General features: G+C 42.5%; 1 protein-coding gene across 6 annotated transcripts in view; it reads right to left on the bottom strand.

The window, feature by feature from the left end:
* Positions 1–12,142: 12,142 nt before the first annotated feature.
* LOC139407256 (utrophin) overlaps positions 12,143–23,187 on the bottom strand; it is a 334,795-nt gene continuing 323,750 nt past the window's right edge. For 3 of the 6 annotated variants that reach the window (XM_071150875.1, XM_071150874.1, XM_071150877.1), the window contains 3 exons: positions 18,820–18,895; positions 18,617–18,703; positions 16,973–17,161 (listed from right to left, as the gene is read on the bottom strand). In XM_071150875.1, the coding sequence (XP_071006976.1) occupies positions 17,046–17,161; positions 18,617–18,703; positions 18,820–18,895 (279 nt within the window). In that variant the 3' untranslated portion in view covers positions 16,973–17,045. Of the gene's footprint in view, positions 13,559–16,971; positions 17,162–18,616; positions 18,704–18,819; positions 18,896–23,187 lie in introns of those variants that run through there. The other 3 variants (XM_071150876.1, XM_071150878.1, XM_071150879.1) reach the window with 2 other exon arrangements.

Raw genomic sequence — 23,187 nt, 5'->3', positions numbered from 1 at the left:
TCTCAACACATGCTGACCAGAGTGGAGTGGAGTGGAGTGGGGTGCAGTGGAAGTGGGGCAGCAGTGTTCCTGGCAACTGCTGTAACTATGAATAATGGAACAGCAGGAGACACAGTCAATACGGGAAACGTAATGCTAACTTAGAGATTTCCTTTTTATTTCAGGTTCCCACCACACCCTCTTCCCCCTCTCCTCTCCCCCTCCTTCTTTGAATGAGAATCAAAGGAATGGGAGATTGATATCAACAGAAGACGAAGAGAATTGCTGCTCTCAGGGAGTGTTAGGAGAGTGTAAGAAGAAACAACACTAGAAGAGAGATTACAGTCGTTTATCAGAGCCATACACTGTGATACTATGATATAGGCCATCAGCCTTGTTACTAAACACTGGGATATAGACAGGGAGTAAAGGAGGGAGAGGGAAAGAGAAGGAGAGAATGGTTTACAAAGATAAATAATGGGGGGGAGAGAGAGAGAGAGAGAGAGAGACAGACAGACAGAGAGAAAGACAGAGAGAGAGAGAGAGAGAGAGAGAGAGACACAGAGACACAGAGCGAGAGAGAGTCAAAATGAGGTGGAAACTAAGCTGCACTTCCTAACCTCCTGTCCAATGTATGACCATATTAGAGACACATATTTCCCTCAGATTACACAGATCCACAAAGAATTCGAAAACAAACCCAATTTTGAAAAACTCCTGTCGTAACGTTGGCCTCTTTGGGTATAGCAAGCCCCATCCCCCTCTCCCTGCCTCCCCCTTTCCTCCTTCAACTAGGTTGCTGTGGTCAGAGAGACGTCGTAAATTCCTGAGGATCTCCTCATGGACACACAGTATAGAGAGAGTACATTTTCATAGAGGACAAAGGAAATCCTTCCACCTCACAGAACTTGAGGTACGAACAAATTTCATGTTCCGGAGAAAGTATAAAAGATCGGTGAAGAATCCAGCTACGAACAGCTACGAATTCGGTATCATTGAAAGCGAAGAACGACAACCGCCAAAACATCCAGTCTATAACGAAACAAATGAATGTCACTCTAAACGATCCACTATAACCACGACAGAGAGAGAGGGAGAGAGACGGACAATTCTACAAAAGAAACAAACTTTTCACCAGTGATCAAGACGACACACTGAGCGTAAATATATATATTGATTGCAAATTGTTCCCGAATGAGTGAGCTTTCATGTGCAAAGGATTAGCATTTCAATTGTTATAATTATCACTTTGTAGTGACTTCCCCTTTTTGTCTAACAAGCCCCACTAGGGCACATTCTCCTATCATTTCATGTAACCACATTTACCTTATTTGTTTGTTTATGCATTTCTGTGAATGACTTAGTTAGTAATAAATAAATGATTTAAGACAACTGATGTATGGATGACTCATAGTGAAGACTGGGTTCGTGCAGATAACCAACTATTGAGACTAACGTGAGGTAAAGTAAATAATACATTAATTCGAAGACTAATTGATCAGATAAAATATCTGAAAAGTTATTTTAGGAAATGATAACTTTGTAATCTGAATATTTTTCCTTGGTGCCCCGACTTTCTAGTAATTACGGTTACATGATGAATCAGTCTAATCGCGTAATAACTAATTACAGAGAATCTTTGATAAAAACAGTCTTCAGTTAATGATAGTAAAGACACGACTTATTTTCCCTTGTGTATCTTTAACCATTTGTACATCGTTACAACACTGTATATATACGTAATATGACATTTGTAATGTCTTTATTGTTTTGAAACTTCTGTATGTGTAATGTTTACTGTTCATTTTTATTGTTTATTTCACTTTTGTATATTATCTACCTCACTTGCTTTGGCAATGTTAACACGTTTCCCATGCCAATAAAGCCCCTTGAATTCAATTGAATTGAGAGAGAGACAGAGAGAGACAGAGAGACAGAGACAGAGACAGAGAGAGAGAGAGAGAGACAGAGAGAGAGAGAGAGAGAGAGAGAGCGAGAGTGAGGCAGAGAGACAGAGAGAAAGAGAGAGAGAGAGAGAGAGAACAGCAGTAGAACCATCAGGATCAAGAGTTACAGTAGACGGATGGATGAATGAATATGTGACAGTCAGAGCAGGCAGAATGCCTAGCAGACTGGGAAACAATGATGTTGATGCAGAGCTATTTACTATATGGGGGCAATTGAAAGGCTTGTTCCAGACTTTTTGTCAAATGCAAGAGGAAGGTTTCTCTTAACACTAGAAGAGCCGAGTGAGTAGTTTTGACTCAATATGAATTTAAAATCAAATATCTCTGCCATTTTTAAAGTCATGTCCCCCTCCGTCCTTGACTTTCCTTAATAAGTTTATTCAACCAAAGAATATTGTCAGAATTTCAATATCTCAAACAGAATTTGTGTCATAAGCAGTTTTAAGAAGACATGTCATCCCCTAGAATGCCAAAAAGTAACTTTTTCAAATCTTCCCACAGAGTCACATACAGCTAAGACATTTAGATGTCTATATACTGTAGAATCAAAAAGAGCAGATCTTACAAGGATAATCATTGTTCCATGCACTCCACACGTGAGATCGCGGCAACAGATTGCCCACAGTAACATAAACTAATGAAAATGCTATTGTGTTCTTTAAAATAATATCACTTTTGTGATGTTACCTGAGCCGTCATAAACACAACCAAAGGATTATTTTTCAGATAGCGTTTATGAAATGTATTTATTAGACTGTTAGAATGTTTAAGTCAAAATGACTGCTCATTGGCTCAAAGGGGGGTCCCTTGAGGCCCGGCTTTTCTAGTGTCAAGTCCGTTTTTCAAAGAAATTGTATGATTGCACTATTCAGTCCTAACACAAAAAGACTGATTCAGATAGGCTTTAAGGCAGTCAGTGGGGTGCCACTTCTCTCTCTCTTTCTGTCTCTTCTTCAAAGCTTGATTATTTCCTTTTCTCTGCTCCACACTTTCCTCTGACTTTCTTTATTCTCATCCATCATTTCTTCCACTCTCAGCCATTTCCCCTGCTTGCTTACTTTTCTTCCATTCTATTCCACTCTGAACCATTGCAATCTCTGTTACACACAAGGCAAACCTTTCTATGAGCCTTTGCAACAAGCCAGAGTACCAATTTCCATTTCTCAAAGTTTAGAACCATATTCATCCAACAAAAAGCTCAAATACCCTGTCAGTGTCACAGCACACTGGGCACAGATGTCAGTTCAACATCTAGGTTTGATTTACATTTGGTTGAGTTGTCAACTAAGATTTTACCATGTCATTTAGGTTAAAAGTCAACTAAGATTTTACCATGTCATTTAGGTTAAAAGTCAACTAAGATTTTACCATGTCATTTAGGTTAAAAGTCAACTAAGATTTTACCATGTCGTTTAGGTTAAAAGTCAACTAATATTTTACCATGTCATTTAGGTTAAAAGTCAACTAAGATTTTACCATGTCATTTAGGTTAAAAGTCAACTAAGATTTTACCATGTCATTTAGGTTAAAAGTTGGGTGAAAAAAGACGAAATGCCCTGACGTTGATGACTTTTTTGCAAATCCAATCAGTTTTCCACATTGATTCAACGTCATCACATAGATTTTTTAGGTTGAAATTAAATGGGAGTTGTTTTAGACATAGTTCTCCTCCCTCGTCACCTGTAGTAGTTCACATAGAAACAAACTCCTATCTGTCCTGGCTCAGCCGTGTCTGAATGTGCTCTGACTGTCCATGCTAAATCAGCTCTATCTGTCCCTCTGACACTGTGAGGTGACAACTCAAGAGAGAGAGAGAGAGAGAGAGAGAGGGGGAGAGACAGCGGGTAAACACAAGTATTTCCCGTGACTGTGCCTCAAAAACAAATGTCTACCTGGCCCACCACTCCACCCTGGACATGAACAGCCTTTATGACCAGTAATGTTTACCTGACCCACCACTCCACCCTGGACTTGAACAGCCTTTATGACCAGGTCCACCTCTACAAGGCAGCAGTGCCCAGCTGTCAGAGCAGCTCACAGATCATTGCACCTGTGCATAGCCCATCTGTAAATAGCCCATTCAAACTACCGCTTCCTCATACTGTATTTATTTATTTATTTAGCTCCTTTGCACCCCAGTATCTCTACTTGCACATTCATCTTCTGCACATCTATCAATCCAGTGTTGAATTGCTATATCGTAATTACCTCACCACTATGGCCTATTTATTGCCTTACCTCCCTTATCTTACCTCATTTGCACACACTGTATAGACGTTTTTCTACTGTATTATTGACCGTATGTTTGTTTTACTCCATGTGTAACTCTGTGTTGTTGTATGTGTCGAACTGCTTTGCTTTATCTTGGCCAGGTCACAGTTGTAAATGAGAACTTGTTCCCAACTAGCCTACCTGGTTAAATAAAGGTTAAATATATATTTTTAAAGGCATCCGTGCCCATACTCGCCCGGACCCTAAAGGACATCGCTCTCAAACGCAGCCCCAACACTTCACACAGAAACAACAGATCAATAGACACCCCGCACAGACCAGCAAGACACTCTCCTAGATCTGCGGGACCCCCCTCCCCCCCGGACCTACACATAGAGGACCCACGCCGAGAGGACCTACATCCAGACCACAACACCACCAGCCACATACACACCCACCCACCCCAACCAATCAACCCCACCCAAGTCAACCATGCCCATACCCCATTTAGGCCCCCTCAGATCAGACCTGTGCCCCTCCTGCCCACCCCATGCCCCCCTTCAAAATGGAAGTCACACATACGCCCAGGCCGTGAGCAGGCAAACAGGCCCAACCCCGACTCTTACACTAGCCCAAGCCAATGGCATGTACCAGATGCTCAGCATGCTCTGCTCACACTTACTGGCCTGAGGCCAAACCACACAACCAACAACATTGGACACTTTATGGAACACAAAGCCTTCACTATATCATCCTGGAATATCCAAGGCCTGAGGTCATCTGCCTTTGCCCTAAAGTGCAGGAACCTGGACTTCACCAAAGGAATCGGAAATACAGACATTGTCATCCTGCAAGAAACATGGAATAGAGTAGACGGACCCACTGGTTGCCCTCTAAGTTACAGAGCGCTGGTAGTCCCATCCACCAAACTACCAGGTGTGAAACAGGGAAGGGACTCAGGGGGTATGCTAATTTGGTATAGAGCAGACCTAACTCACTCTATTAAATTAATCAAAACAGGAACATTTTAAATTTGGCTGCAAATTCAAAATTAAATGATCTTAACAGAGAAAAATGTCTGTGTGCTACCTATATCCCCCCACTACAATCCCCATACTTTAATGAAGACAGCTTCTCCATCCTGAAGGGGGAAATCAATCATTTCCAGGGACATGTACTAGTCTGTGGCGACCTAAATTCCAGAACCGGACAAGAACCTGACACCCTCAGCACACAGTGGGACAAACACCTCCCTGGAGGTAACAGCATTCCCTCCCCCATATGACCCCCTAGGCACAACTATGACAACATAACCAACAAAAACGGGTCACAACTGCTGCAGCTCTGTCGCACGCTGGGTATGTACATAGTCAATGGTAGGCTTCGAGGGGACTCCTATGGTAGGTACACCTATAGCTCATCTCTTGGCAGTAGTACTGTAGACTACTTTATCACTGACCTCAACCCAGAGTCTCTCAGAGCGTTCAGTCAGCCCTCTGACACCCCTATCATATCACAGCAAAATCACAGTCCACTTGAACAGAGCAATACTCAATCATGAGGCATCAAAGCCAAAGGAACTGATTAAGAAATGCTATAGATGGAAGTAATGTAGTGTGGAAACCTACCAAAAAACAGTTAAGCAACAGAAATTCAATCCCTTTTAGACAACTTCCTGGACAAAACGTTTCACTGTAACAGTGAAGGTATAAACTTGGCAGTAGAAAATCTTAACAGTATATTTGACCTCTCAGCTTCCTTATCAAATCTACACATTTCAAACAGAAAACCGAAAATGAACAACAATGACAAATGGTTTGATGAAGAATGCAAAAATCTAAGAAAGAAATGGAGAAACCTGTCTAACCAAAAACATAGAAACCCGGAAAACCAGAGTCTACGCCTTCACTATGGTGAATCACTAAAACAATACAGAAATACACTACGGAAAAAGAAGGAATAGCAAGTCAGAAATCAGCTCATTGTAATTGAAGAATCCATAGACTCTAACCACTTCTAGGAAAATTGAGGAGTTAGCTATCCAAAATGGAGATGTATGGGTAAACCACTTCTCCAATCTTTTTGGCTCTATAACAACGAATTAACAGCAAAAACATATACATGATCAAATACAAATCTTAGAATCTACTATTAAAGACTACCAGAACCCACTGGATTCTACAATTACCTTGAATGAGTTACAGGACAAAATAAAAACCCTCCAACCCAAAAAGGCCTGTGATGTTGATGGTATCCTCAATGAAATGATCAAATATACAGACCACAAATTCCAGTTGGATATACTAAAACTCTTTAACATCATCCTACTCTCTGGCATCTTCCCCAATATTTGGAACCAAGGACTGATCACCCAATCCACAAAAGTGGAGACAAATTTGACCCCAATAACTACCGTGGGATATGCGTCAACAGCAACCTTGGGGAAATCCTCTGCATCATCATTAACAGCAGACTTGTACATTTCCTCAGTGAAAACAATGTACTGAGCAAATGTCACATTGGCTTTTTACCAAATTATCGTACGACAGACCACATATTTATTTTCCCTTTTGTACTTTAACCATTTGTACACCGTTACAACACTGTATATATACATAATGACATTTGAAATGACTTTATTCTTTTGGAACTGCTATGAGTGTAATGTTTACTGTAAATTGTTATTGTTTATTTCACGTTTGTTTATTATCTACTTCACTTGCTTTGGCAATGTTAACATATGTTTCCCATGCCAATAAAGCCCCTTGAATTGAATTGAATTGAGAGAGAGTCTTTCATTCATACACCCACAGGGCCAACATAGCTAAATTGGTGTGTGGTTAAATACATCTGCCTTAGAAGACAGCAGCAGGCCTTCTGCTAACATTAATAGTATGTATTATGCAGATTAACTTGTTAGGGAATGCAGTAGTTTTGTACTCTATCTTTATGATTTGCTTTGATTTTTCCAACATGACCACAGGGATTAAATACAAGACAGCCACTTTTAACAAAACTTGTTAAAAGTTTGAATAATTATTCTCAGAACTTAATACAAAGTGTTGCCATCAATCATATGTAAGAAATCAATAAACCATAAAATCACTGAACCATAAGGGTAATTATGAATTACTTGCCTGAATCATTTTCTATTGTCAAAATAGAACAAGACATGTCAGTCAATGTTTAAGTTTGGATCTCCAGGCCCAGTTCAACCTGTGCAGGCTGGAAAGACAGAAGAAGGGTAAAAAGTGGAATAAACAGAAAGTAAATAATATCCTGTTGTTTATTGCTGTGATTTGCTCATGCTAGTGATGTGGCAGGGCTCTTAGCACCGTGAACGCCGATGATCAGACCGTAGCTAATGACCCATACTGTAATGGCACTACGGGGATATTGACTGATCCCACCACCTCTCCCAAATACCTACACCCCCGACACACTGATTTCTATTTGTCTCCCCCCATTAGGTCCAGGCCTGTGCTGGGCGGTAGGGAAAGAGCCGTGACAGAAGAGAAGAGGAGTAGAACCAGAACTAAACAGTGTTAGAAACCTCTATCGATCTGTCATGGCTGCAGGGAAGGTGTGAAGAGAAAGAGGGATTGACACACACACAAAAGGGCAATCTTATTCATGTTGTAAAATATGGATAATAAATGTGTGGATGATTGCTAGCGCTAATTGCTCGGTAGAGTGTGAATCTGAGGGCACAGTAGAGAGAGGAGAGTGAGAGAAAGAGAGAGAGAGAGAGAGAGAGAGAGAGAGGTTAAATAGAATGGGAAAATGGATAGAGCATTGAGGAAAAACACGTTATGGAGAAAAAGCACGAGAGGTATGGAGAGAGAGAATATTAATTAAGAGAGAAAGGAGAAAGATGTCCTAGAAATGAAAATGAGTGAATGAGAGGAGGGAGAGATGAGCAGATGAGTGCGATTTATGTTAAAGCAGCAGCGTGGTGGCAGTGCCTGTCTGCACTCTCAGTCAGCACTCTGTCATATTAGTGAGAGTGTTAATGAAGTGCATTAGACAGCCGTGATATATCTGAAGAAAGGGAGGTGTAGTGCCCTCTCCTCTCCTCCCCTTTCCATATCTCAGCCTCCCTCCCTTTACTTAAGGCCTTTAGCTAAACATGCTGACTATAGGACAAACTGCGTGTAGCAGCCAGCCAGGCAGCCTCATCTTCAGGGCAGTGTTGACCCCAGATCCATTAACAGCACTTTCCCATACAGTACAGTAAGAGGGAGAGGCAAAGATGCAGCTAAAGCCACCGCTGCTCTATAGTTAACAGATTTTAGATACAGTATGTACCATCTCTTTGCAGAGTAAGTGTTCATATGGAACTTCACATTAAGATACCTAGCCACTTAAAGTGATTAAGGGACTTTAAAGTTTCCCCATCTCCACATCTCTCTCCCTCCCACTCTTACACTGTTTTTTTAGTCTCATTGTATAGCATCTCCGTCTCTCTCCATCCCTCTGTTACTTCCTCTTTCCTTATGTAACCCCCACCCCCCCTCTCCCTCCCTCCCTCCCTCTCTCCTCCATCCTGCAGGTTTCCGGCCCACACCAGCGTCGTCATGGCCGGCCAGCCTCTCTCCCCGTCTCTCTCTGCATCTGTTCCCTGTCCCTCCTCCATGCCAGGAGGCATATCCTTGCCCGTCCACCACCACTGCCACCACACACACACCGTTGCCAGGCATCTGCTCAAAGGAGACGGGCAGAGAGGGGTCCCGCGTGCCAGCCACACCACGCAGAGTCCAAAAAACGACCCATCTCCCCCCGTCCTCTCCCGTGCTGGATCCATAATGACGACCGGCCACTTCACAGCAAGCCCGTGGGAGGACAGCTGAGGGAGTTGAGGTAAAAGCTGAGAGGATTGTTGTTTTGCTGTTGTTTTACTCAGTAAAAAAGACAATTAGTACAAACAGATTGTGATACACGAGGGAAGAGAATAAGGAATTAAATTGGACTTTTATTGTTTGGATGCCCAGTAGAGCTTCTTATTGAGCGACTAAGATGATGATGATGTAGGCTGATGATTGATCTAACTGCCAAGCTGATTTTATGTTACACCATGACAAATTAAAGTACAAGCAGCACTACAATCCACTGGAACTACCAGTTAGAGGATTATGACTGGTCCAGGCTTACTGCAATGCTACACTGCTGTACTATGTGAGCATGAGGTATTCATCCTTGGACGTCAGTATCACGACTCAGGATATGACCCAGATGCAGACACAGGAGGCGGATGGTTCGGTTCTCTGAATATTTATTATGAAAAAGGGGCAGGCAAAAGGACAGATCGAGGGCAGGCAGAGGTTCATAGTTCAAGGCAGAGTCAAACATGGGACAGACCAGCAGGCAGAGGTTCGTAGTTCAAGGCAGAGTCAAACATGGGACAGACCAGCAGGCAGAGGTTTGTAGTTCAAGGCAGAGTCAAACATGGGACAGACCAGCAGGCAGAGGTTCGTAGTTCAAGGCAGAGTCAAACATGGGACAGACCAGCAGGCAGAGGTTCGTAGTTAAAGGCAGAGTCAAAAATGGAACAGACCAGCAGGCAGGCTCAGGGTCAGTGCAGGCAGAAAGGTCGTAACCGGGAAGAATAGAAATCAAGAACTAGGTCGGAACCAGGAAGACTAGAAAACAAGAACTAGAGATAAGGTAAAACACGGAAAACACGCTGGGACGACATGATAAGACGAACTGGCAACAAACAAACAGAAAACACAGGTATAAATACACAGGGCATAATGGGGGAAAATAGGAGACACCTGGTGGGGGGTGGAGACAAGCACAAGACAGGTGAAACAGATCAGGGTCATAGCTAGTTTAGCCTTGGCAGAAAGGTCAAAGCATGTTTCCAAGGCTGACATTAAACATTTTGTCGCTTTAGTTTCAGATTGGATGGTAAGATGTTTTTAGTGACCTTTGAACTCTAAACGTGAGCAAATCCACTATCAAACTCAAAGTTGGCAGACCTTGGTCCGAGTACATGCATTCAGAGGAAGGTTTAAAGGATGAATCAATTAGTTCTAAAAACCATGTTGTCTTTGATTCTCATGTCCCCTGGTGATCATATCATTACTTACATTTACAATGACATGTTAGTCATTTAGCAGGCACGCTTATCCAGAGTGCACACATTTTCATACTGGTTCCCCGTGGGAATCGAACGCACAACAATGGCGTTGCAAGTGCCCTGCTCTACCAACTGAACCACAAGGGACCACATATATTTTAATATAACTCGGTCTATACTTACTGTAGATATTTCAGTCTGTGTTGAAACTGTATATTCCAGTGAAGAGCCTCCTCTGGGTAGAAAAGTTCATTACTTATTAATGAATTAATCTTTACAAGTGAGAACATCACTGGGGTACAAACTGGGTGTGTTTCACTACTTGACACACCCCTGAGACATCAGAGGAAGAAATATATCGATTTAAAGAGTGTCTAAGGAATAAACAGTCTCACCCCTTGCTCCACTTACTGTGTACTGCATGTAGGCTGCTGTTGCATTATTGAACTGTTAGAAGAAGGCTGGCCAGTAGAGTGTCACTGGAGATGAAGCACAGACTCATCCAGTCTAGCTGCACTACTTAAACGAATTAGTGACTGAGCTACGTGCTGGCTGGCCGCTCTACAAAAAGATTAAAGGGATACCTTGAGATTCCGACAATAATGCCCAGTATCCACTTCCCTATAGTCAGGTGTACTCATGGATACCATTTTTATGTCTCTGTGACCAGTATGAAGGAAGTTAAAAGTAGTTTTGCGAGCCAATGCTAACTAGCCTTAGCACAATGACTGGAAGTCTATGGGTATCTATTAGCATGATAGCAGGCACCCATTGCCAAAATTCACAAGTATCCCTTTAAGGAAATGATCAAGGGGTCCGTCTGAGTAATGTTAAAGTCTGAGTACTCCTTTCCTATGGTGGACCACTGTGCTGGAAGAGATTGGTGAGGGGAATTAGACGAGTGTTTAGGTTTCCATCATGCTGCTTTTACCCGACAGAGTTTTGAATCTAGCATACTAACCTTTCAATGGAAGAAGGGAAGGAAAGAAGTAAAACAGGAGTAATTGATAACCTAATCTCACTATTAAAAAGGATACATATATTGGTGTACAGTAAAAAGCAATGAGCATACATGAACAGTTTTAGAGCCACTTTAATGAATTCACAAGCGAAATCGAATTGATGGTGTTGTTGGCTGTGAACATGAATAGGATATCACATAGTCTTTAAATAAAGGGTGTGGGGAATAAGTGATGAATGCTTCTGGATGTGAGTAATACTCTGGTGAAAGAAGCATGTAACTTGGTACAGCGTAACTGTGGACTGCAGGGGATGGGAGGCAGGAAGCTGGATTCGTTGTCTAATTACTTCCCATCATTCAGTTGTTCTCTCATTTCCCGCTCAGAGCGTTCCTCTTGTAACATATTATAATGGTAGAACCTCACGCTGCGCAATCAATTCCTTTGATAAACAATAATAATGATGAAGTCTGCAGTGGGCGCCAGGCGACGTGCTAGATTTCTGCTCATAACGAGGACCCTTTCCTTCCTAGCCATTATGGATGGCCACCATGGGATGCTGTTGAATGCTGGGAGATTATCTCCTGATGAGACGTTTGCAAATAGGGGCGGTAAATATGTTTACATATGTATTTGCTTAAAAATGTATGAATTGTGATAGAATGCTTTACATTAGAAGGCAATATCTACTGGGTTGCTGTCTGTGACAAACTGACAACAACGCTAACGACACTATTCAGTATTCACAATGTCACTTGATTTCCTAACTGTTTAACAATTGGTGGACATTTTTTACGGCAAACAACACTATAAAGGATGATTTTTCACACTTGTTTCGCTGTTGCCGGCTTGTTGTGTTGCCAGCTTGTAGTGTAGACCAATGTATTCTGGGGAAGCACGCATTGTTAATAGGTCCTTGAAGCAAGAGTCCAGAGAAATAAAAGTTGTTATAAAAATGTATTTAGAATAAAACATACAGTATGTAGCCATATTACATGTAGTGTGGTCAATCTATACTACATACCTCAGGAAAGACGCTGTTCTGCCATGGTACACTATATTATCATCATCATAAGTCCAAGGACATAGTTGGAGGAGGTTATAATAGCGCTGTTAAAACGATCAAGTTTTACAGAATAGCATAGCACAAAACACAACGCATAACTCAGAGAGAGAGAGAGCAGTGCTAGAGGTCTGACAGGGGGAAATCAACAGAGCCAGACACAGTACACCGATTTGGGGCAGCGTAGAAAGGCCACAGACCCATGGGTAGTTAACTAATAGGATGTCTTTGTGTTTTGGCTGTTATTTTACTCTGCTGGGTATCTCCCCACCACAGTACACCTCTATAAGCAACACGTTTAGAATGTTTTTCAGTTTGTTTTCTTGTTGTGAGTACAGTAAAATGGAAATTAAACAAGTTACAGACCACGCAAATGAAAAGGTGTTTGTCTGAGGTAGCAAGGCAATCATGGCTTTCTTCTGATTTTTTTTTAAAACATATATTTATAAAACTATTCTACACAATGATGGACTGTGGGCCTCTTACAAACGTGATTATTTCAGAACAGCTTAAGGTTCCATTAATGTATAGTTTCCACCCCTCTCTCCTTTATACAACCATCCAACTTAATTACTACAACGTTAAATCAGTCTGCCACACTTGGAATGACAACTGTATAGGCACAGAAGGGGTTACGTTAACGTCGCAATTGCGGCAGGCATGACAACGCCGACAGAATCGCATGAATAACGCTTTAAAGGGAGGAAAAACATTTTCAAAACAAATGTGATGCTTTGAGGACAGACACAGAGCCTATTGTCTAAAACGATCATTTGAGGACAGACACAGAGCCTATTGTCTAAAACGATCATTTGAGGCGATAATCTTAAAATGGGTCATTTTCCCCAAATTGGATATAAAAACAGTTACCATGTCCCCCGTTATGACGGCAGTAGGGTAGAAGCAGAGAGGAGTTTGATTCCCAGTGAAAGCGGAACAAAAAACAAAACAAATCCCACAAAAAAACATATGTTGTTATACAAAGCCCCCGGAACCCCCATAATCATCGGCATATTCATACAAATTACTGACAAATGTTTAACCGACTCCAGGTACAATCTACAGTTAATAAAATGTACATTTTGCATAGTACAAGACGACAACGTGGTAATAGTAGTAAAGTTCTGCGGTCCTGTCTTTGGGTTTTACCGGGGGGTCTCTTGCTAGGGGGTCTAGCTCGCCACCTGTCCTTCTGAAAAGTTTAGCGAGGGAAAGCATAGAAGCTGTGTGTTTGGGAATGTTTCTATCTCTCAGAAAACACACACACCTTCCTCTTTGCTGATGGCTCTCACATCACCTGAAACATAGACAAAACACACACATTATTTATTACAACATCTACACATCTACACACACATACATTAGCCAGACTAAACAAAGTTGGCAAGACCAAATAGGGTCTTCCTCTTATCTCTGGGTAATCACGGAGGTAAAATGCACATTAAGTAGAGCAGATAGACTCTTCCAAAAGTAGAGCATTTAAATGAGTCCACCCAAAGTTATCTATCTCTATTATAGGCAAGGCACGAGAGTTCAGGGATGCATAGAAAATAATGATCTTCCACTGTGTTTTGATGTAAACAACACTAATTTCTCTTCATCTGCAGGTATTGAATGGAAAGTATCAGAAGCTCCTGAAAATGCAATCAGGGCAGATTGGCAGTCCCTCAAGCCCATCACAACAATTTAGAGAGAGGAGACAGGAGAGATCAGGGACGCAGCTGGGCACTTAGGATTCTGGGAAATGCTTTTTAAAGGGATACTTCGGGATTTTGTCAATGAGGCCCTGTATCTACTTCCCCGCAGTCAGATGAACTCATGGAGACCATTAGTATGTCTCTGTGTCCAGTATGAAGGAAGCTAGAGGTACTGTAGTTTTGCGAGCCAATGCTAACCAGAGTTGACGCAATGACTGGAAGTCTATGGGTATCTATGCTAGCAGATAGCACAATGACTGGAAGTCTATGGGTATCTATGCTAGCAGATAGCACAATGACTGGAAGTCTATGGGTATCTATGCTAGCAGATAGCGCAATGACTGGAAGAATATGGGTATCTATGCTAGCAGATAGCACAATGACTGGAAGAATATGGGTAACACAAGTTAGCATTGGCTCAGGAACCTACCCCTAACTTCCTTCATGCTGGACACAGAGACATAAAAATGGCATCCACAAGTTCATCTGACTGCAGGGAAGTAGATAAAGGGCCTCATTGCCAAAATCCCAAAGTATCCATATAATGTTACACTGGGTTATGCTCCTTGGAACAATAGGCTGGCTTCTGAATGGACATCGATACCTATTCAACCACACTCTGGGCTTAGAACAACCTACAGGAACCATTTTTAATAACATCATATATGGCCTTTAGCAGAAGCTTGTATCCAAAACGACTTACAGTCATGCATGCATCCATTTTCCATACAGTATGAGTGGTCCCGGGAATCGAACCTACAACCCTGCCGTTACAAGCGCCATGCTCTACCAACTGAGCCACAAAGGACTAACTTAATGGAGTTCAATAAGAAAGAAGGGAAAAAAAGAGATAAGAAGAAGTGGTAAAAGTGGTCCTAAGCACATTTCTCCCTGTGTTCACTACGGGTGCATAAGACAACATAAATACCAAACCTGACCCAGGTTTAATTAAATATAAGAAAAAAAGCAGATAGCACTGGCTAACATAACGGACGTCAAGGGAAGAAGAAGAAAAACAGGAGAGGGAAAAGAAATAGGCCCCTGTGAAGGAGCGTCCAGATACTACTTGTAATAAATAAATGGTTTAACTGGCTTGTAAAGGCAATGGGGAGAGTGGAGAAGGGCTGAGATGTTTAGAGGTGAGAGAGAAAGAGAGAGAGAAAGAGAGCAGACTAAACAGAAATTAGACTAAGAGCAGGTCACTGTCAATAACCTTTGCTGCTATTCTACTGAGCTTCAGAATCCATCTCTGCCTCCATTTACAACATGCAGTGGGGAGAACAAGTATTTGATACACTGCCGATTTTGCAGGTTTTCCTACTAACAAAGCATGTAGAGGTCTGTAATTTTATCATAGGTACACTTCAACTGTGAAAGACAGAATCTAAAATCCAGAAAATCACTTTGTATGATTTTTAAGTAATTCATTTGCATTTTATTGCATGACATAAGTATTTAATACATCAGAAAAGCAGAACTTAATATTTGGTACAGAAACCTTTGTTTGCAATTACAGAGATCATACGTTTTCTGTAGTTCTTGACCAGGTTTGCACACACTGCAGCAGGGATTTTGGCCCACTCCTCCATACAGACCTTCTCCAGATCCTTCAGGTTTCGGGGCTGTCACTGGGCAATATGGACTTTCAGCTCCCTCCAAAGATTTTCTATTGGGTTCAGGTCTGGAGACTGGCTAGGCCACTCCAGGACCTTGAGATGCTTCTTACGGAGCCACTCCTTAGTTGCCCTGGCTGTGTGTTTCGGGTCGTTGTCATGCTGGAAGACCCAGCCACGACCTATCTTCAATGCTCTTACTGAGGGAAGGAGGTTGTTGGCCAAGATCTTGCGATATATGGCCCCATCCATCCTCCCCTCAATACGGTGCAGTCGTTCTGTCCCCTTTTCAGAAAAGCATCCCCAAAGAATGATGTTTCCACCTCCATGCTTCACGGTTGGGATGGTATTCTTGGGGTTGTACCCATCCTTCTTCTTCCTCCAAACACGGCGAGTGGAGTTTAGACCAAAAAGCTCTATTTTTGGCTCATCAGACCACATGACCTTCTCCTATTCCTCCTCTGGATCATCCAGATGGTCATTGGCAAACTTCAGACGGGCCTGGACATGCGCTGGCTTGAGCAGGGGGACCTTGCGTGCGCTGCAGGATTTCAATCCATGACGGCGTAGTGTGTTACTAATGGTTTTCTTTGAGACTGTGGTCCCAGCTCTCTTCAGGTCATTGACAAGGTCCTGCCGTGTAGTTCTGGGCTGATCCCTCACCTTCCTCATGATCATTGATGCCCCACGAGGTGAGATCTTGCATGGAGCCCCAGACCGAGGGTGATTGACCGTCATCTTGAACTTCTTCAATTTTCTAATAATTGCGCCAACAGTTGTCGCCTTCTCACCAAGCTGCTTGCCTATTGTCCTGTAGCTCATCCCAGCCTTGTGCAGGTCTACAATTTTATCCCTGATGTCCTTACACAGCTGTCTGGTCTTGGCCATTGTGGAGAGGTTGGAGTCTGTTTTATTGAGTGTGTGGACAGGTGTCTTTTATACAGGTAACGAGTTCAAACAGGTGCAGTTAATACAGATAATGAGTGGAGAACAGGAGGGATTCTTGAAGAAAAACTAACAGGTCTGTGAGAGCTGGAATTCTTACTGGTTGGTAGGTGATCAAATACTTGTCATGCAATAAAATGCAAATGAATTACTTAAAAATCATACAATGTGATTTTCTGGATTTTTGTTTTAGATTCCATCTCTCACAGTTGAAGTGTACATATGATAACAATTACAGACCTCTACATGCTTTGTAAGTAGGAAAACCTGCAAAATCGGCAGTGTATCAAATACTTGTTCTCCCCACTGTAGGTGAAGGAGACCCCATTGATCTATTTTATTTTCTGTGTGTGTGTGTATGTTCCACACTGTTTTGTTGCTCTCTCTCCTCATCTACACCCCTTGATAAGCACCAAACTGCCATTCTCCTCCAGAGAGTGGCTGAATCTCTTACACATTCAGTTCTTTGACCAGTTAGACTGCCTGCCAAGTAACTAGCAACAGTATACCTGTTGTTTCTAATTTGCACTCATTCAGCCTTCACGAAATGCGCTCCAGCTAATTTCCTCTTATCAGAATGAAACAGGCAATATGCAAGTGGATGAGAAATATATCTTACCTGTGGTCTTGAGGAGAGGCTTGAAGCTACAAGTGAAACAGAAACAACTTTGTGAGAAAAAACACAATATTGACTCTATTGAAATAGTGTGTAAAAAATATATAAAGGATATTTCATGTTATTCATTAAGTTGATGCTTTATAGTTATGATAATGTTCCACAGCTTTGTCATTCTATTTTTTATGGGATAAGTCCACACATACAGTAGGGTCAGAGATAATTACAGACACCTGTGATAATCTGAAGTACCCTAAAGGACCACTAGATGTCGTGTGATAGATTACATAAAATCCTTGAAAGATACCACAATTCAGGTAGTTTACTGGTAAACTTGCAAAATGTCCAGTAATATTCCCTCCCTTTGCAACCTTACTCCATGCATCAAAACTGATTGGTTGAAGCCTAAGTTCAGATGCATATGGGCCCCTCCTACACACACAGTCATAAAGTAAGTATTATCTTTAAGTGTTGTTGAGATGGATGTTGAGATCGTTGATCCGTTATGCCCGCCAGATGAGCAGTAAACCGGTATTGATAGCACCGCAGCAGCCTCTAGATTATAATAGATTTTTAAACTAAACTTCAGATAGATTTTCGACTCATTCAAAATGCAATTTAAAGTCACTTTGAGGTAATACACTAATCCAACACTTTTAGTCTCATTCTATGATACCCATGGAGCGTATTTCTTCCTCAATTTTACTGGATACCTAGGGCCAGGTCACATGGCCAGAAGAAACTCTAGGCGCTATGTATACGTCGACTGTGTGAGAGTGTTTCAAACTTCTCTCCTCACTGCAGTCACATTGCACATGATACATATTGCATCTAAACAGAGAAGATGACATAGTGTAACAGTATAACTTCAGACCGTCCCCTCGCCCATACCCGGTCGCAAACCAGGGACCCTCTGCACACAGACAACAGTCACCCACGAAGCATCGTTACCCATCGCTCCACAAAAGCCGCGGCCCTTGCAGAGCAAGGGGAACCACTACTTCAAGGTCTCAGAGCAAGTGACGTCACCGATTTAAACGCTATTTAGCGCGCACCACCGCTAACTAGCTAGCCGTTTCACATCCGTTACAATAGCATACCTTTTATTTTCAGCTCCAAAGTCATGAATTAAAGTGGAGAGTAGTGAACGTCAAAGGGACAAAATAGACCACAGAACACTACCAGCCAGAACACTACCACCCACACACACACTAGCTAAGTGGTGAGTGAGAGAAAGAGTGGGGATGGAATAGAGAGGGGAGGGGGGGAGGAGGAGTAGAAGACAGGTGAGGTAGAGAGGAGGAGGATGGAGAGGATGAGAAAACAACGGGCAGAGGAAGAAGAGGAGAAAGAGGAATGAAAGACAGAACGAGAGAAGACAGCGAGAGACAGTGAGTGAGAGGAGGCAAGGAGAATGGAAGAGGTAAACAGAGGGAAGATGGGAGGAGAGGGAAGAGGTGTTTGAGGTAAAGGAGAGGTCTTACGACTGCATGCAGGGAAGGTGTGGTTTATCTGCTCCATGATGTCTGCCAGGTCAGAGCTGCGGTTGTGTGGGTGGTCCAACAGCTCATCTGAAACACACACACACCAGTTTAGCACACTGTGTGTGTGTGTATGTGTGTGTGTGTGTGTGTGTGTGTGTGTGTGTGTGTGTGTGGTTGCGTGTGTGGTTGTGTGTTGAACCGACCTGTATGTTCGGTGAGGGCCCCTTGTTCTTGCATGCTGGGAGACAACACTCCATTCACCCTGGAGTCCATCTCCGGCTGAAATGAGGGAAAGAAGAGGATGAACGAGGAGCAAGTCAGACAAGAAGAGGTGAAGAGAAGAAGTGAGAGAAACACAAGAAGAAAGACAGAAAGAAAAGTAAAAAATATATGAGGGAAAGAGACAAGGACCAGCATCATTACTAAAACATAGTGCCCACTCTTCATTATTCATAGTGGCATACTTCACTGGTGACGACTTTAAACCAACTACATATGAATCATCAGTCCCAAACAAGGGAATAGCACACAGTGTGACTCGATAGGGCTGGATGAAAGACCTGTCATCACGTGTACTGACATTTATATGTGTCTATAAGCCCTCTTCCAAATGTGTCACTGTCACTCCCCGTATGAGTTCAGATGAATCTCTTAGGGTTTCGCAACGTGTTTGTTTCATTTCTTGACTTTCATTCATGAAAAAAGGTGCACACACGTGCACACACGCACACACACACACACACACACACACACACACACACACACACACACACACACACACACACACACACACACACACGCCTGAATAGGGCACCTGATGTCCACTGACATTTACTATCAAGTCCAACATGCCCCTTAGCTTTCCAGAGACGGAATCAATGCATCCTCCTCCCTGCCTATCCCGTCCCTCTCTTCTCTCCTTCCTGCTCTCCTGCCCCCAGCTGTAGTAAAGGTTAATGTGATGGAAATGTCTCCAGAGCATTCTCACAACGTCTTCAGGGCTCACTTAGAATAGTACTGACTGTACAGAGCTGCACAACAGCTCTCTAATATAAATTGCAACAACACAAAATACATAATTTATCATTGATAACCACCATCCTTAAGTTTGCCGACGACACAATGGTGGTAGGCCTGATCACCGACACCAATGAGAAAGCCTATAGGGAGGAGGTCAGTGACCTGGCAGTGTAGTGCCAGGACAACAACCTCTTCCTCAAGGTGAGCAAGACATAGGAGATGATCGTGGACTACAGGAAAAGGAGGGCCGAGTACGCCCCATTCTCATCGACCGGCTGAAATGGAGCAGGTTGAGAGCTTCAAATTCCTATCATGGTCCAAACACACCAAAACAGTTGTGAAGAGGGCATGACAATGACTATTCCCCCTCAGGAGACTGAAAAGATTTGGCATGGGTCCTCAGATCCTCAAAAGGTTCTACAGCTGCAACATTGAGAGCATCCTGACTGGTTGCATCACCACCTGGTATGGCAACTGCTCAGCCTCCGCCCGCAAGGCACTACAGAGGGTAGTGCGTACGGCCCAGTACATCACTGGGGCCAAGCTTCCTGCCATCCAGGACCTCTACACCAGGCAGTGTCAGAAGAAGGCCTTAAAAATTGCCAAAGACTCCAGCCACCCTAGACATAGACTGTTCTCTCTTCTTCCGCAAGGCAAGCGGTACTGGAGCTCCATGTTTAGGTCAAAAAGCCTTCTTAACAACTTCTACCCACAAGCTATATGACTGTTGAACAGCTAGTCAAATGGCTTCCCAGATTATTTGCATTGCCACCCCACTTTATTTTTACACTGCTGCTACTCGCTGTTAATTATCTATGCATAGTCACTTTAAACCTACCTATATACAGTGCCTTGCGAAAGTATTCGGCCCCCTTGAACTTTGCGACCTTTTGCCACATTTCAGGCTTCAAACATAAAGATATAAAACTGTATTTTTTGTGAAGAATACACAACAAGTGGGACACAATCATGAAGTGGAACGACATTTATTGGATATTTCAAACTTTTTTTAACAAATCAAAAACTGAAAAATTGGCCGTGCAAAATTATTCAGCCCCCTAAGTTAATACTTTGTAGCGCCACCTTTTGCTGCGATTACAGCTGTAAGTCGCTTGGGGTATGTCTCTATCAGTTTTGCACATCGAGAGACTGAAAATTTTTCCCATTCCTCCTTGCAAAACAGCTCGAGCTCAGTGAGGTTGGATGGAGAACATTTGTGAACAGCAGTTTTCAGTTCTTTCCACAGATTCTCGATTGGATTCAGGTCTGGACTTTGACTTGGCCATTCTAACACCTGGATATGTTTATTTTTGAACCATTCCATTGTAGATTTTGCTTTATGTTTTGGATCATTGTCTTGTTGGAAGACAAATCTCCGTCCCAGTCTCAGGTCTTTTGCAGACTCCATCAGGTTTTCTTCCAGAATGGTCCTGTATTTGGCTCCATCCATCTTCCCATCAATTTGAACCATCTTCCCTGTCCCTGCTGAAGAAAAGCAGGCCCAAACCATGATGCTGCCACCACCATGTTTGACAGTGGGGATGGTGTGTTCAGCTGTGTTGCTTTTACGCCAAACATAACGTTTTGCATTGTTGCCAAAAAGTTCAATTTTGGTTTCATCTGACCAGATGTTTGGTGTGTCTCCCAGGTGGCTTGTGGCAAACTTTAAACAACACTTTTTATGGATATCTTTAAGAAATGGCTTTCTTCTTGCCACTCTTCCATAAAGGCCAGATTTGTGCAATATACGACTGATACTGATTTGTGCAATATACGACTCCCACCTCAGCTGTAGATCTCTGCAGTTCATCCAGAGTGATCATGGGCCTCTTGGCTGCATCTCTGATCAGTCTTCTCCTTGTATGAGCTGAAAGTTTAGAGGGACGGCCAGGTCGTAGATTTGCAGTGGTCTGATACTCCTTCCATTTCAATATTATCGCTTGCACAGTGCTCCTTGGGATGTTTAAATCTTGGGAAATATTTTTGTATCCAAATCCGGCTTTAAACTTCTTCACAACAGTATCTCGGACCTGCCTGGTGTGTTCCTTGTTCTTCATGATGCTCTCTGCGCTTTTAACGGACCTCTGAGATTATCACAGTGCAGGTGCATTTATACGGAGACTTGATTACACACAGGTGGATTGTATTTATCCTCATTAGTCATTTAGGTCAACATTGGATCATTCAGAGATCCTCACTGAACTTCTGGAGAGAGTTTGCTGCACTGAAAGTAAAGGGGCTGAATAATTTAGCACGCCCAATTTTTCAGTTTTTGATTTGTTAAAAAAGTTTGAAATATCCAATAAATGTCGTTCCACTTCATGATTGTGTCCCACTTGTTGTTGATTCTTCACAAAAAAATACAGTTTTATATCTTTATGTTTGAAGCCTGAAATGTGGCAAAAGGACGCAAAGTTCAAGGGGGCCGAATACTTTCGCAAGGCACTGTATACACATATACACATATTACCTCAATTACATTGACTAACCTGCACCCCCATACATCGACTCTGCATCTGCACCCTAACCCCCTGTATATAGCCTCGTTATTGTTATTTTATTGCTACTCTTTTTTTTTAAAACTTTCGTTTATTTAGAAAATATTTTCTTAACTCTTATTATTCTTAAAACGGCATTGTTGGTTAAGGGCTTGTAAATTAGCATTTCACGGTAACAATACCTGTTGTATTCGGCTCATGTGACAAATACAATTTGATTAGATTTGATTACAATTGATTCGGAGTTAAGAGAATTTCCTTCAAAACTACTACACTAAGTTGTGATATTGTAAAACTGATGTCCTCGTTGTGATGAACCTAGACAACATATTTGTTTGACCATAAACTGACAATGCTGGGCTGAAAATATGAAAATCTCTTCTGTGAATGTCAGAGCACGTTTGTAGGATTACTCACTCTAATTTATCCCTGTGTGTTGGATTTGTTTCTCCCATCATAGAGTCAGGATCTGGTTAGCTCAGGACTCTGGGCTCTGGAAGAAATGGTGTGTGTGTCTTGCAAGGTTTAACATGAGCCCTTTATCCCCTAAGAATCAGAAGAGTCACGTTATCTTCCCCAGGCCGAGGTTGCCTAATGCTCTGCCTCTGTTGTAACTAAATGAAGGAATGTTATGTTAACCTGTGAGCTGTGGATAACTAGCGTTAGTCAGCGAGGGGAGAACAGCGATAACGGGTCAGCACCATGGCAGTGGAGAGCGCCACTACAGCCGGGCCGCACCCAACAGCACTCATAATGAGCAGATTCCACACACCTGTGTGGCTAACTCCAGAATGTTTTGGGCAGGAACAGGCTGCAGGGCGAGAGAATGTCACTTGGATTTATATCATCGTTCCCATTCCATTTTCCCCAAGTTTTAAATATGTAACGAACAGGGAAATAAACCTGGATATGATTTAACTCCAAGTACTGCTTTAAGAATCCTGATTACCCACCGCAGCCTCCAGCTCCAGAGACCTGAGTCAATACTGTTTACCAACTCTGACTGACTCCGTTCGGTTGGTTGGCTTTTATTTCCCACACAGCTAAAAAGTC

The sequence above is a fragment of the Oncorhynchus clarkii genome, chromosome 4 (genome assembly GCF_045791955.1).
Source record: "Oncorhynchus clarkii lewisi isolate Uvic-CL-2024 chromosome 4, UVic_Ocla_1.0, whole genome shotgun sequence".
NCBI classification, from domain to species: Eukaryota; Metazoa; Chordata; class Actinopteri; order Salmoniformes; family Salmonidae; genus Oncorhynchus; species Oncorhynchus clarkii.
The sequence above is the reverse complement of the archived record's forward strand: the minus strand, read 5'-3'. Positions and strand labels throughout refer to the sequence as shown.